General features: G+C 39.9%; 1 protein-coding gene across 1 annotated transcript; it reads right to left on the bottom strand.

Moving 5' to 3' along the window:
- Window positions 1-1,948: 1,948 nt before the first annotated feature.
- On the bottom strand, window positions 1,949-15,523 carry ift56 (intraflagellar transport 56). Its single transcript, XM_080463351.1, has 18 exons — window positions 15,201-15,523; window positions 14,916-15,059; window positions 12,827-12,919; window positions 12,553-12,667; window positions 11,416-11,465; window positions 11,146-11,291; window positions 8,905-9,076; window positions 8,287-8,361; window positions 8,031-8,133; window positions 7,436-7,491; window positions 5,476-5,529; window positions 5,313-5,376; window positions 5,146-5,234; window positions 4,413-4,496; window positions 4,247-4,316; window positions 3,333-3,439; window positions 2,493-2,626; window positions 1,949-2,329 (listed from the first exon to the last, which is right to left on the bottom strand). Exons 1-18 carry the CDS (start codon window positions 15,201-15,203, stop codon window positions 2,215-2,217), a joined length of 1,674 nt encoding a protein of 557 aa, XP_080319477.1. The 5' UTR covers window positions 15,204-15,523; the 3' UTR covers window positions 1,949-2,214.
- Window positions 15,524-15,846: the final 323 nt, after the last annotated feature.

Below are 15,846 nucleotides of genomic sequence, written 5' to 3'. Positions count from 1 at the left end.
AGTTCCTTGGAATTTATTCGGAAATGGTTCGCACTTGGAAATTCTTTTTGCCTTTTCTTTCTTTCTTTGAGTGGCGGGAATGGTGTGGACTAGCTGGAACCACCAGATGGCGGTAGTGCGACTTCACGGACGCCAACTAACCTTGAACCCAAGTGAAGAAGAAGTAGAAGGGAACCAGTCATCAGGGACGAAAAGGCTGCTCAGAGAGAAGGAAATGGGAAGGACGACAGCGGTGGGAAACAATATAGATAGAAAGAACCACCAGATGGCGGTAATGCGACTTTGTAGACGCAAACTGTCATTCAACCCAAAAGAAGAAGAAGAAGAAGTCAACATCCAAATATCTCATGGATTAGTCCTTGGATGATGACCAATCATCCCTGAAGATTTCATGCAATTCGGGTGATTAGTTTTTGCGAAACGTTGGTAAAATACATACATAAATATATACAAATTATTAAATAAATAAATACACATGGACGAAAACATAACCTTCTCAGCCAGCTTCGTTTGGTCGCCAAACTTTCACTGGCGAAAACCGCTTCCTCCTGTTCAGAGTCACTGACAGGTCACCAGTTATCAATAAAGGTTATAAATCCTATTTGATGTGTCCTTGTGAATTTATGTCCTTTATTTATTAATTTATCATTTTTAATGTCTCTGGTGACAATCATGTGTGCCTTTGTTGTCATTTTTGGAAGCGCAATTTGCTTCAAGTTTTACAAATAGCTTTTAATGATCGGGTATTTAGTGTTTGTTGCCATAATTTCTCTAATTCCGATTGTTTTTTCCAGTTCAATCAATTTCTCTCTCATGGTTTTTGTTGAGTTTGTGTCATCATTTGGAACTTTTTACATCAATTTACAATGTTTTATGACCCTTTGTGGTCATTTCTTTTTATTCGTTGTTTATTCTTTTTTCCTTCTCTCGGATCATGTGAGTCTATTGAGACTTTATGGCAGAAATATGACGCCTAAAGTTGCGTGTATGACGGTAAAATTGCGTCTTTGCTAAAGTCAACAGACTTTCAGGGCCTAAATAACAAATATCACTGGCCGTGTCCGAAATGACTCACCATTTTGGATGCAGGTCTGCACGTGTTTTGGTTCTACTTGCGTTATGTTCACTCCAGTGTCACATGAAGTTTAACCAGCCTGAATAAAACAACAGATCAATTCCTTTGTCCTTTTGGTCATCTGCTTTTGTCTTATTGTGAATTCATGTCTCCTTGTGGTTGTTTCCATCTGTTGTGGATTTTCTTCTCTTTGTCTGTCGTCAGTGTTTTTGTGGTAATTTGGTTTATTTTTGTCATCATGTAATAATGTTCTGTTTCTTTGTTCCCATTTGTATTTTTGTCAGACTATTTAATACTGCCAAACATTTTCAACTTTGTGTGATTATATTGTGTATCTTTGTCATCACTTCACATATTTCTGTTACCATCTTGTATCTCGTGCTCATCTTATATGCCTCTATGGCTCTATCGTTGTCTTTGCCATCATTTTAAGTCTCTGTCGTCATTGTGCACCGCTGCTTGTTTCCAGTCATCGTCTGTATGGGGAACAAGCTTTAGTTGGCCAGTCGTGAATAGAGGAGCTTTGTACAATTGAGTTGCATTGTGGGAATTGTAAGATAAGATGTTTTTGAAGATGGATAGACTAAAGAACCTTTTAAATCATGAACATTTGAGTGTATTTACTGGCCTTTTTCTTTGACTGTATTCCAAATGCCATATCTATTACTATTCAATATCTGTGAATATGTAATGCAGGTGAATTATACACATGCTATTAATTTAAATGACATGATATTTAAGTTGACAAATTATAAATGAGCAATTCTACCGGCCATATCTGTAGTGAGCCTGAACTGAAGTGTCTTGTATGGAGCTCTCACTTATTTTAGCTCCACTTTTGTAACCGGTTGAATCCATTCACAATCGAAGTTTAGATTTCTTGAAATGTCCATTTTTAATATGGGCCCCATGACAGCTTGACACTGAAAACTAAATCTCATCCATCCATCCATACTCCCAAAACAAAGTTCATCAGTTTGTAGTACAGCAGATTAACGTTAATCCGTCTTCATGTGGTATAAATATCATTTATTCAGTTGATTCAAGTGGTGAGTTTCAGATGAATAGTGAAGACTGCTGTGTTTCAGTTCACCCATGGCGAGAGTTCAGTGAACACGCGTTCGCTGAGCTGAAAGCCGTCAGGAGAGGAGGACTCTGTTTTCTTTGGCCCACTTCCTCAGGGCCCGAATGATGTACTCCACCTGGGGGTTTCCGGAATTCTGCAGGAGGACGAGCACCTCTTTAAGCCTCTCCCTACAGGACACAACCAAAATTAAGTCAGAAAGCATTTCAAGGTCACGGATAAACAAGTGCGTGAGTCTCTTCTGTTTACACCAACACTCCTGAACCTCCAGCACAGCAGAGGAGGAGAAGATTCAAAGCCAAACTACTGCGCAGCCAGAAGAGACCAACATACTTGGACTCCTTATTCGCCAGTATGAGCTGGAAGACGCCAACACACGCTCCTCTCTTGCCCTCCCAGTAGTTGGAGCCTGGGTCCAGCTTCTCCAACGCATCAAACGCTTTGGCTGCATAGTAGAACTGACCCATCTGAAACAATGGAAACACAGGCGGGGTGGGTAACATCTTAGTTTCTCTGGTCCCAATCAAACCAGAAGCCTAAAGATGTCATCTAAATAACTGCTTTCTTCCACGGTAAAGAACAATTTGAGGGATCATGCTACCATTTGATCACAGCTTCAATAAAACGTGAAGTCAAATGATTTGATAACTGCCTCCATAGAATCATTCTCAAAGATTACAGTAACTGAGGGCATCACATAATCCACATCATCTGAATGGAGCACTCATGTATTTTACTTGTAAAATAGTGTATTTGTTCTACATAGAAAGTGACTCAATGTTAAAAATGTCCTCAGTGCGGGATAAATAAAATATTATTTATTTTAACTGGCAATAGTTTAAAAAACCAAAACAACAAGAAAAACAACTCTAAGTTGGAAAGTTTATCACCTCCAGTAGTATTAGACGATTATACCAAAATTCAAGTTTATTTTTCCATTACAAAATTAATTAAAAAGGCCGAGAGGCCACGTAAAGTAGGATTTTAAATTCAAAATGATCAAGCTACCCATGTGACTTTGATGCACATCAGACGTGCAGAATCGAAAGCGGATCTTACATGCTTGAACAGTAAATGTATTTACTAATCTGTTGATCCACAGATATATTAGTGTATTTATATTAGGGGCGTCTGTGCCTACAACTCGGAGGCAGAGAAGGAGATCTGTGTTACCTTGTAGCAGTCGTTGGCAATGAGCTGCAGCAGGCTGAAGGAGTCGGAGGACGTGCCCATCTTCAGATAGAGCTCCCAGGCAAGATGCCCCTTCTGGTTCATTATGTCTGACAAGAGCAAGATCAGTGTTCAATAAACCATCGCTCTCAGGCAGCCTCGGCTTTTTGAGATTCAAATTTGTGAAATATTAAAGGCCGTGGGCAGGCTTTATTGATGTGGATTAAGCCAAATGTGGAAGAGAAATCTTGGAGCTTGTGAAGTGAAAGTCTATCAGAGTTTAAAAAAATAAATAAATAAAAGAGTGACCCTAAATACTTTGAAGGCCTGAGGGTAGAAATCTGTCAGCGTTGTTCGGATCTCAGCCTCAGTGAGTACGCATAAAAGGTCTTTCTGTTCTGTTTTCACGGAGTTAAGATATCCAAGAGTGTTCTTCGTGCTTTTCGTGTCATCGGGGTGGAAACTACTGCATCCTTTCTTCTTTTCTCCATAAACAGGCTCTGCAGGTGTTTGTGCAGCTGGAGCCAAACAACACTGCAGATAAAGCAGCTAGATTACTGTTGCTCCAGTTTTGGTGAGTTGTCACCAAACTGTTGGCTTAGCCCCTCCCCTTCCCACGATGAACAAACATCTCCGGTAGAAACCCAAATCGGGAGCCGGTATTCTCCTCCTGTCAGCCGGTTGTGTTCAGGGTGACCCTGGAGGTTTTGATTGGCTTTGTACTGTCAACTAACTCCGTTCAAGGGCTTCTCACATTTCTGTGCCAGAGTTTAGCTTGTGATCATAAGGATAAATTAGTGTTAAAAGTAAAGATGGCTGTGCTCTCGTCTTCCTGCCGTCCTCCTGAAATTAACTGTGCTATAGCGATGAAGTGGTTTTTATTGCAGAGTATTGATCTGAGTCAATAGTATACATACAGCATCGTGCCAGCCAGCTGAGGTAAACATAATCATTCTTGATCTTCTCACTCCGAATGTGCAGAAAATACTACAAATACAAAAAAAAATAAGAATTAGCACAGAAGCTGTAGATGAAATAGCCTCTAAAGAGACGACGTGTACACGTCTGATCATTTTGAAACACCTCTTCTGCTTCTTTGTAGTTGCCCAGCGCTGCTTTGGCCTGAGCGTAGTTGAAGTTGAACGTGTCATCGTTATAGAAGTAACTCTGAAAGAGAAACAGGCGGTTATCCTGAAAGAAGAATAGAGTTCACACAGAGTTTCAGCCTCCTGTTGGCAGCATGAAGCACATGCTGCTTCCGTGTTGCCCCATGTTGCACCGTTGGGCCTCGTTTTACGCACAAACGTGGGGCAGTAACACACGGAAAGGAAATGATCCCAAATCTAACAATTGAACATCACAAAGTTAATCAGTTTATCAAATATGTCTTCGCCTGTTACCTGGAAAAAACTGACAGCGAATAATAAATTCAGGCTTCTAAACTTTTTGGAGTGGATTAACTCCCTTTAATAGTGGGGATTTTTTTTCCTCATGCACATTTTGGACTATATGTGTAGGTAGATGGAAGCTTATTGCAAATATATGTGTTGCATTCTTTTTGCACATGACGTTTGTTTTCACATCACGATCACCTCTTTCCCTGCAGTAAGTGATCTCGCTTGGGGGTCTCAAGACTTTAGACTTTCTAAAGCTTCTGTCGAGCTGGGAGGGCTCAAAGCCGGTTTTTTTAAAATTATTATTAAGATTTCTCATTAACTGTTATATTTATTAACCTGTTTTCACAACAACAATAATAATACTTATAGCCTGAAGGAATGAGGCACAGTGTGTGCAGCTTGTACAAATTAATACTCACCTTGACCGAGTTGAGATAAATGAGAACGTCTTCAAACTGTCTTAAGAGGAAGAAGCAGGAGGCCATGCACTGTCTGCCAGGAATCGTATCTGAAAGGACAAAACACCACAAACTCGCACATCGTTGCTTTTAACAATCATTCCTGATAATATCTCAGTTTGGCCTACCGCATTCGCTGGCCGAGCCGCCGACCAGCTGAAACAACTGCTGAGCTTTTTTCAAGTAATCACTCTGTAGGAAAAAAAAACGCAGTAGCACAACACTTGTCTCACTCCCAAATACATCACCTCTGTTTGCTTGTAACTTTCCAAGTTTACCACAAATACTCACTGATCCAATTTCTTGTCCCAGCGCGGCGTGCACCACTCCTCTCAAGATATACTCCTGTGGAAAAATACTGAAGGATCAGAGTCGACCATATGATCATTTCTTTCATCGCGGCTTCAAACTTATATCAAAATTCAATTCAACAAGTAACCAAAAAAAATATATAAAAAAAACATGAAAGAGACACAAAACCCAAAACACTCCATGAGTTTCACTTCCTCTCAGATCCAGGAGACATTAAAGAGCTTTTGAAGATTAAAAACAAACTGTCAGGGGGAAGAACTGAGCAAAAAGCAGAACAAAAGGAGCACGTTAACAGGTTTCATTTAATCTACCATGATTGTGGTTTATTGATTGGACATCTTCTCTTCTGGAGAAGAATTTACCATATTAAGTCGAATATTAATGTGACAAGTTGCATTTAATGCAGAAAAAAAAGCCAGAAGAATTCTCCACTGAGCTGCGTATCCTGAACATACAAACGGTTCTTCAATTGAAAACAATGAAATTTAGGGACCGTATTCAATTCAAAACTATTTTTAAAAATTCCAATAACTATTTTGTACAAGAGAAGCAAAGTACAACTTAGGAGAAAAAACTTTACCTACAAAAGCCGTTTTACCAAACAGCTGTAAAAATCAAGTGTGTCACCAGATGTGGAGTCGACTTGTGGAACTGTCTGGAGGATAACGTCGGAAATCTGGTGCAGTTCAAAAAGCTATAAGCATAAATATGACGAGGTAGTAAATAGAAATACCTCACTATATAAATAATACTCTATTTTTAAATGTCACTCACTTTTCGTCTTTTCCTGCATGACTCAAAACGATGACATCCTCTGTGCTATTCGCTTCAGTTTTCTTTTATTTGTACGACGATCCATAAATAATAATCAGCTTAGTACCATTAACTTCAGCTCTTCTTTTCTTTGTACGACTATTTTATTTATTTATTTATTTGATCGGGACAACACACAATAATGAACAATTATATACAAATTGTACACAAATTGTAAACGTGCAGATTATAGCAAAACTGATATTACTCCTATGTTTAGTGTTTACGGTTAATTACATTTCCGTTTTCAACTCACGATGTACAATGGGAGTTATAAATAAAGATGTCTTCAGTCTTATTAGATGTACATATTTAAAACTGCACTCCACTGTAAAGTGAATGATGAGCGGTAGGATTCTCATAAGTTCAGTGAACTTCTACGTACTCCTTCTCAGTATCTACTTTGTAATCCTCTTCTTTTCTTTTGCAGCCTGTGTTTTATTGATTATGCTGCTCAAAACAAATCCTCTTATAAACTGTATTCATTTCAAATATCTTCTACAGGAAAATCGAATAAATCTTATTTTTGATGATCAACAGGCGACATAATCTCAGTCCTATCATTTGCTCTCTTAACATTATTCAATGCCTCCTAAACTACATAAGATTATTAAATCTGGTTTTGTAAAACATTCTTGAAAGGATTTTTCTTCTGCACCATCATCTCTGAATGTTCATGTGGGACCTTTGTGTTTTTCTCTTCACTAGAGCCATAAGAAGGTTATGTTGAAATTGGCGCACTATAAATAAATCTGAATTGATATGTAGAGAGACGTCAGTATATTTACTCACAACAACTAATTATTGTTTTCTGATTTTCTTTATTCACAACTATGATTAGGTCTGCATTCTGCTGTTCGTAAAATATTTGACCAATCTTTCTTTTTTATTTTGTCATGCTGCTGCTGTTTGTTTGTTTGAACGTCATTGAAATTAAATCACGTCACATCGGAGGTTCAACCAGATTCTTAAACATGTGATGAACATAAGTCTGGATGAATAATCTGCTGAAAATAAAAATTGTCAAATTTCAAAAATTAAAATGCCGGTATCAGTCCTCCTTTAATTTCTCATTACGCTCTCAATACTAAAAGAAGTGAAACGTTGGATTAAACCGTGCATTCACCTGAGGTGTGGTCGGCACCAGATCCTGGATGAGGTTGTAAGCTTCCTGGACGTCGCCTGGAGGCGTAAGAATGAGAGAACGTGAATCTCTGAAGGATCTGCTGGTGAATCTGACACTAAAAACAACTGCTAATGCTGCATGACGAAAAGGTGACGATGCACAGTGACACAGTATCATCTACAATCCCAAATCTACGAACACTGAATAAGTTCAACATGCTTCAGTGTTTTCACTGATCATTTTGAATTAAAACGTGAACATTTCAAATTCTGCAAAATTGATCTTTAAGAGATTATTTAGTTTTTGGATTCACTTCATCTTACACCAACTTCACAGTTATTGAAAATACCAAATACAATCGGGTGAAATTTGAAAAAATAATCAGGCAATAACACCCTAACCCTAACATTGTGCCGTCCATCTTTTAAAAGTAAAAATACACGAAACATTTCAACTGAGCCCAGACGACTATTTAAGAAAAGGGCGACACGTCCCAGACTTTTCCTTATATAACATCAGGCCCGCAAATATTTGCTCCCTTTAATCCCAGATGGTTGTGGGTTTAGGAGGCGGCAGCGCTGCGCTGGGGACACACCTTGTCGGAGATAGTAGATGACGAGGTTCAGTCTGGCTTCAGGAATCACATCGATCAGGGGAGGCAGTACCTGCAGTGCACCCTCCCCACCACGAAACACCACCTGCAGCAGCAAGGGATTCAGCGTGTGCAAGGCTGGCATGCAAGTCACACACACACACACACACACACACACACACACACACACACACACACACACACACACACACACACACACACACACACACACACACACAGAGCTTTGGGAAGAGCTTACCAGGTTGTGTCGGATAAGCTCCTTAGCAAACTCAAAGGAGCAGGAGGAGATGTCGATTAGGTTCTTCAGCTCAGCCTGAAAAGGAGAGAGTGCACACAAACACAAGTCAAAGCTGCCGTCCCTTATCAAGGAAATAAAAAGGTCACGCAGTTACTGAGTCAGCATGCAGCCAAAGCCAGTATAAAACACAAAAGATTCACAGTAACCCCCCCCCCCCCCCCCCCCCCCCCCCCCCCCCCCCCCGCAATGGTAATGTAAGGAAATAGAGAAATTAGATTTAATCAGTATAATGACAATATGATGCTATTTTTTTTTGGCAAACAAACAGAATCTCAATATTAGTTTTTTTTCTTTTCTTTTATTGCACAAACTACAAATGTGGCTGTTTTTAACAGAAAAAATAAACTATTGCATGAATTCACTACGCGAGAATCGAATGTCGTTGTTTTCCATAAAAACAATATCAGCTTGTTGCCCCGCTGCTATATTATGAAACAATTCAAAGATTCTGACATGTGTCCGAATTCATGAACACATGAAAATGCCATTAAGAACATATAATTAAAAAACAGCCGCTGGAACATCAGTCAGAATTCGCTGCACTCAGACATGAAATACCTCCGCATCCTTGCCATTGTAAAGCCTGAAGTGGTTGCAGGCCTTGAGGTTGAGAGCGATGGTGGAGTCGGGGATGCTCTGCAGGTACACGGCCAGCACCTCTTGAGACACGTCGTAGTAATCCAGCTTGTAGTAACACAAAGCCACGTACACTTTGACAGCCAGATGATCCCTGAGAGGACAGAGTGTGAGACAACAGCTGTCAGACACCTCACATTTCTTACTTGAATAACAGAAACATGCATTCAAGGCTTTTTGGTGATTCAGAGGTGAAGGTGAGTCCGTGAGATTATCCGTCTCTCTGCGTTCGGGATTTTATTGAACGCTGACGTTTCCAGGATTTTCCCTGATTCACACAGATGGAATGAGCTCGGGACCCCCGACCCTGAATTAGATAAAGCTAAAGGATGTAGAGTAAATGGATGGATGATAACTATCAAGATTTTTATTTTATTTTTAAATCATATATCATTAGTAACTATAAGAAAGAAGAGCAACAATTTTACCTAGGACAGCAATAATATATAATATGTATATAATAATGGTATAAAATAAAGTATCAATATATTTTATACCATTATTATATACATAATATATATTATGTATATAATAATGGTATAAAATATATTGATACTTAATAAACATAACAAAAGGTATATATTGTAATAGAGAATATCTTTAACTTAAATATTGCCACACTATATATTGTATTTAAAATGTAAAGGATGAAACTTAATAGTATATTATTAATATCATTATTTGTAAATGTCCTTGTTAAATATTATTATTAACTGTATGTACATGTCATGTATATTCATGTATGTCTGTATATGTGTGTACGTATGTAAATTTGTTTGATGTGCATGTATAAACTGTATATTAAAAACTTGAGTGTAGTATATATCGAATGTGTCTTATAAAAATAGTAATATTAGTTATCTAAGGAGCCTCGTTTTGTTTTTGTTTTTCACGTTTGTTGTGATGAGGTAAGTGTGTATAAGCTTTTGCTTCAACCTACACCCTTTCAGTTGATTATTTGAACAAATGAGTGTTATTTGTTCTGCTTTTGCCGAAATCAAATTCAAATACAAGAGTAAATTCTTTTTGTAATGTTTTATCTGAACAATGTAGTTTCATTTGATCAGGAGATCATAGGAAGATAAAGTCCTCAGGAGCAGGATACTACAGTATTTACCATCCGAACACAGAATTATTAAACAGGATTGTTTATGCTGCAGGCAAACATTTTATCTCAAAGAGTCAAACCTAGATAAAACGCACATTGGAAAAAAAAAGAAGTGACAGTAATTCCGTTAGTTCAGGCATAAAATGATGCTCCATTATGTCTACGCATTTCCTCATGTGTCAGGGTGGGACACATATCAAGTGAACGTGGACTTTCTTTTTCCAATCATGTCTTGAATCCGGTATTGACTATTTATCTATTTATCATAGATCAAAAGTTGCGGTTTGATTGGAGTTTGTATATTCTACCTGAGTAATTTTTTATTTTTTTTTAAATCTGAGTGGACTTGACCATCAAGTCTCCAGAGGGTTTTTCAGCCTTCTACTCAATCTTGTATAAACCTCATTTAAATGTTTTGTCAGACGATTTAGGAATCAGGCCTCTGATGCCTTATCGCGATGGACAAGTCCACTCAGTAGAGTCTGAAGTTACCGTGCTGGTGGGAGGTGTCATCCTGCAGTGGCAAAAAGCGGGGCAACAGATTGAAGACTCTTTTATGCCGACACCCAAGCAACCAGCCATACCATCTCTTGCCATGGCAGAGGGGGTTTTTGAGTTTAGGTCGTTTCCCCATCATTAGTTTTGTGTTGTGTCATTTGTGTTTCCCCCTTGTGTCTCAGTTGGTTTTACCCAGCCACTAGCTTTGCTCCCTCATGGCTCACTCTGATAGGTCAGTTTGTTGTGTTAACGCCTCTGTTTGTTAGTTATTTTGAGTTTGTTTTTGTTTATCGTCACAGAAACTTAAGTTGTAACTTGTATTTTTTGAGTAAATTTAAAAAAAAAACTGAATCTCCAAACAGATCTCACTCAGTGAAAGTTGCACGTCAGCAAGAAGCCAGACTACCAGGTCAGTGACGTCTGGATGATCTTTATAGGTGCAGAAGGTCTGAATCATGTGAAACTCGACCAGCAGGATGATGAAGCTAATTTCTCGAGGTTTGAAGTGTTGGAACCCGGCCTTAAGCCCGCTGGTTCCTCCTGGCAGGAGCTCAGACCTGTTCTGCAGCAGCAGCCGTTTGTAGATGTCTATGGCCTCCTGGTAGTGCGAACGCATGTAGTGGATGGACGCCAGGCTGAGCTGGTCCTCTGTCACGTCCTCCAGGTTCTGGTGGAAACCCATCAGCCTCTTCTCATCATGAAACTGAGACGTGGCAGGAAGACGGGACACGAAAAAGCAACATGTGACTGAAAGATTGGATCCAAATTCAAAGTACGACAGTGATCGGGAGGCAGAAGATAACTGATCCATTCGTTCACGTTCAAACCTTGTGGGCCAAGTGGAACAGCAGCCGGTTTTGCAGGGGAGACTTTGGCGCTACAACAAAGAAGAGACACGAATATTAGACAGCAAGTCGCACTGGAAAGACGGAGACACGTCACATTCGAACGAGCAGCAGTGACTTCCAAGAGCTTGATCAAGCTCCGCCGCTGCAGATCAGCTTCAAGCTGTTCATTCATTTCTTTTTGTCAAAATTCTGAAATGTACATTATTTTTCAGTTTTGAATAATAATATTAACATTAATAATAATCTTTTTCTTATTGAAAAAAAATTTAAAATAAGGAAAAAATCCCCGGCTAGCTCAGTTGGTAGAGCATGAGACTCACAATCTCAGGGTAGTGGGTTCGTGTCCCACGACGGGCGCCACCTTCCTGTGGGCTCACCACCTGCAGGAAGGTTCTTAAATGGTGCAATGTGATCTGGGTGACAGTGCTCAGACTGTCACCCCCGCGACCCGGAAACGGATAAGCGGAAGAAAATGAATGAATAAGGAAAAAATCTGAGTTTTCTAATATTAATAATAATAATTACAATTTTGACTGGTAGTGTTTTTTGCGACCTTTTTTGAGATTAATATAGTAAACATTCATGTTAACTTTACAATATTAAAATAACATAAACAGCCTAAATAATGTTTTGGTTGTGATTTAGAAAGGTTCCAGAGGTTTCTGCCTGTACATCATATATTATCTGCTTAATCCACTTCTATCCCGTTTTTCTCGGCTCTTTTTCGTTAAAGTTTGAACTATGTTGTTGCTCACTTCTCTTTATATAAACTGAATAGCTGCATTCATTGAAACAATCTAAATTGATTATCCTCCATTCTTTCTCCACTAACCTCAGCATATTCACTAAGCTGAGGACAGAGATGGAGGGAAAGTGTACAGCCAAACACTGCCTGACAAAATGTTCCTCACATTAGTACCGTAGGTTGTTATTTTAAGCTTCAGGTGGTAAGAAAGGCATTGTTACTACCTGGATATATATATAAAATGCTTCGAAGTACGGCCAGGATTGTTTTCCTCGAAAAATACCATTGCAGAAAAAGGGAGGTGAAGTGGTTAGCATGCAGCGGAGGAATTCATGAATTCACAGTCGCCAAACTCCCACTGAAACTCTGACCTTTAGACGCAGCCTCTTCAGCCTCTTTATAGAGGCCCAGGAAAAACAGAGCGCAGGCCAGAAAGACCCACACCTCAGCAGGGCAGTCCTCCTTCATGGTCAGAGACTTGTACTCCTGACAGGACCAGAGGGACAAACGTCACAGACGTGACCAGGCTCTGCCACGACAGTCACGTCTTCCAACATTTACCCAAAGAGGAATTTGCAATTTATCACCTGAATAAAGTGCCTGGCAGGGCTTCATGTACAGTTTTGTGTGCGCTGTAGAAGTTACCTCCATAGCTCTCTTGTAATCGCCCAGGTGGAAGGCGCAGTAGCCAATCCAGAGGTCTGCATGCTCCTCTTTCTCTCCAATAGATCTCTGAAACTGGAGATGACACAGGAACACGCCTCAGAAACACTGTGCCGTCTGTTGTATAGAAAAAGGGGAGTCATTCGATTTCTGAAATGTGATTCCAGGTCATGGCGCTGGATCATCTGTGGGAGATCAAATATATTTATAAAGGTCTTTGTGAAAGTGCAGCAGTTAATTATTCAATGACAAAGCTGAGTCGGAGCAAAAGTTTCATCTCAGGTGACTGATTACAATTTATTCTGTCTATTTGGCACTTATTTCTACTTTCGGTCCTTCTTTTTGAAGTGTTTTAATCAAACAGTTTCAGGTGGCATTAAAAAAAAAAAAACCTCCACCGTCTCCCTCTCTCCAACACAGGATCACATTGTTATGCTTCAGTCTTATTGTATGGAGCAGCGAGTGACTGAGGCGGATCTAAACTGGGTCATCTTAAATTACAACACCTCAGATTTATGACTCTGGGCTCAGTTAACAGATTCCAAGTTCATCAGACTTGCTCTATTACATTTGTTAAATATCTAAACAGGGTCATTTAAGTGTGAATCATTAAAAAAAAAAAAAAAGTTCAGCTCAAGTCAATGAATTTAAAAGTGATTCACATATCGTGTGAAAAGTAACCCTGTACTACAATATTACAATGTAGTACAGCTTGAATGTAATGAGCAAGATCCAAACTCACAGCCTTCAAATGGGTTCTTAAACCAAATTCTTAGCCTGCCTGTCATCAGTGAAGGAGCCGTTTTACCAAATACAATTCTGAAACAATTATTTTATGAAGCACGGTTCAGCTGAATGTCTTCAACCAAATACAGATGCCAGAATACACGGCAAATAGACTCAAGGACTCCATCATTCCTGCTGCTATTAGTCTTTAAAACATTACAATGCCAGTGTTCTTGTCTTTTTTAATTTCTCTAGTAGTTATTTATGCTGTTGTTGATGCTGCTGGCTGCAAAACAATTTGCCATTTGACCCTAACAAAGATATTCATGAGTTGGGATGATATTAGAGATTGGATTTCTCTCAAAATCAATGATGTTTTCTTATAAAGATGCCAAGCGCTGTTTCCAAAACAATATACAAAGATATGTCTCTTTCTCTTTTGATTTAATTTTAATGTTAAATGTTCAAATGAATGTTTGTGATTGTTAGCCTGTATTAGTTTATTTACTCCCTTTTGACTGCTTGTAGCTCCCCCCGTTGTATTTCTGTTTATTTGTTTGCCTTTTTTTTGTTCCCTTTGTTATGGATGATTGCATGTTTAGCCATCACGAGTTTCTAAATGTTCTTGTTAAATTTTTTTTTGAAAGGGCCATATTATCCAGTGTTTCAACACTTCCACATGGTCGCTTTGGTCCAAAAACGTCGTATTCAAAGTTTATCGCCCCAAATCCAGCTTTTCTTTGATTTTCCTCCATTTGATTATTGGATCATAGGAGCTGCATTCAGAATCTGCTGTGTCTGTGTGAGCTGGACTGGCTCCGCCCACACATGCCCATCTTGAGAAGAGGAGGAAGTACTTCCTCTCGCGGTGCCATGTGCCAGAGCAGAGCTGCCTAATTGCGGGAGGAGTCAAAGGGAGGGCCTACCTTGATTGGGATTGGCTAAACCCCCGATGACACTATATAGGGTTTGATTTCTGATTGGCTGGTTGGAGCAACACACTTTTTAAAACCTGAAACAAGCCAGGGGGAGAGAGGACAGACTGTCTTCACTTCTGGGGCGTCGGTCCAGGTATGGGGACGATTAGTACTGCTGGAAAACCTTTAGGAAGTGAATTTTGCATAATATGACCCCTTTAAAAAACTGAGATATTCATGACCCTATCTTGGGCCATGTTGTAGCATTTTTGGAGGGATTGTTGAAACTAAATCAAATTAAAGCCTCTGATAGGCCACAGGGTGGACCAAGTGGTTCGGCCCCCTGCCTGCCAGCCTTCCTGTGTGGAGTTTGCATGTTCTCCCTGCGTGTACATGTCTATTATGTGGATTGGGTGAAGTTTCCAAACCTCCAACAGCGTCAAGGCCCCGAGGTAGTCCCTCTGCTGCAGGTATTCCTCCAGACTGGGAACCTTCGTTCTGTTTCTCTTCTTCTTCTCCCCGATGCTGGTCGGTGTTTCGCCTCCCACGGCTGGCTTCATCCGGGAGAGGATCTGCCCACCAACCCCCCGAAAACAAGTGACAAAGTGTGATTTTCTCAGGTTAGTTTGTAACTTCAAGGTTCGCCCCAGTGTCACATATTCAAAAGGGGGTTATCAACGAGGCTCCGCTGGTTTACATAAACGTTGTCTTACCATTTCCAGGAGTTGTTTGTGGACAGACTAGTGAGCTGAGGTTTGTTTATCACCAGGTATCGCTCACAGCTCGGCTCGACCAACACTGATGTTAGCCGTCTGTCCGCGGTGCTGCCGACCCGGCTTTAACTATCATCGCCTGGCTTTCATTTCTCTCTGAAAACAGACGGATGTCGTTGCCAACGTAAATTCAATAGTATCTTGGCACACATGCCTGCGGCAAAAACTACAAAAATACAGTGTTTTCTCTTCTCGGTGATACCCTGGTGGTGTTAGCGGGATGGTCACTAAGCCAGTTAACATCAACCTACATCCGGTTTCTCGTTCTCTGGATTTCAATGTAAAGACATCAATGACGTTATGAGCCGGTATAAACATCGGGGAAGGGTGTGTTGGTAAAAAGCCATTCGATACCATTTCTCTTATTGGTTTGAACATCAAAAACCTTTGTTGATGGTTAAATAAAAAGTTGAGATGTAATTACCATTTTGCAACACTCTTCTGGAATGGCAATTATTGTGAAGCGACCCGGCACTATACCGGAAGTAGGTTGGCTCCGCTCATTTAACTTGGCCACTCGGTTTGTTCTTTGTTGCTTAGTAACCGAGGAGCGCGCCATGGTAGCAGCGCAACAAGGAGGAGTTCC

Source organism: Lipophrys pholis, assembly GCF_963383615.2.
Source record: "Lipophrys pholis genome assembly, chromosome: 5".
Classification (NCBI taxonomy): Eukaryota; Metazoa; Chordata; class Actinopteri; order Blenniiformes; family Blenniidae; genus Lipophrys; species Lipophrys pholis.
This window is presented reverse-complemented; position numbering and strand designations above follow the sequence as displayed.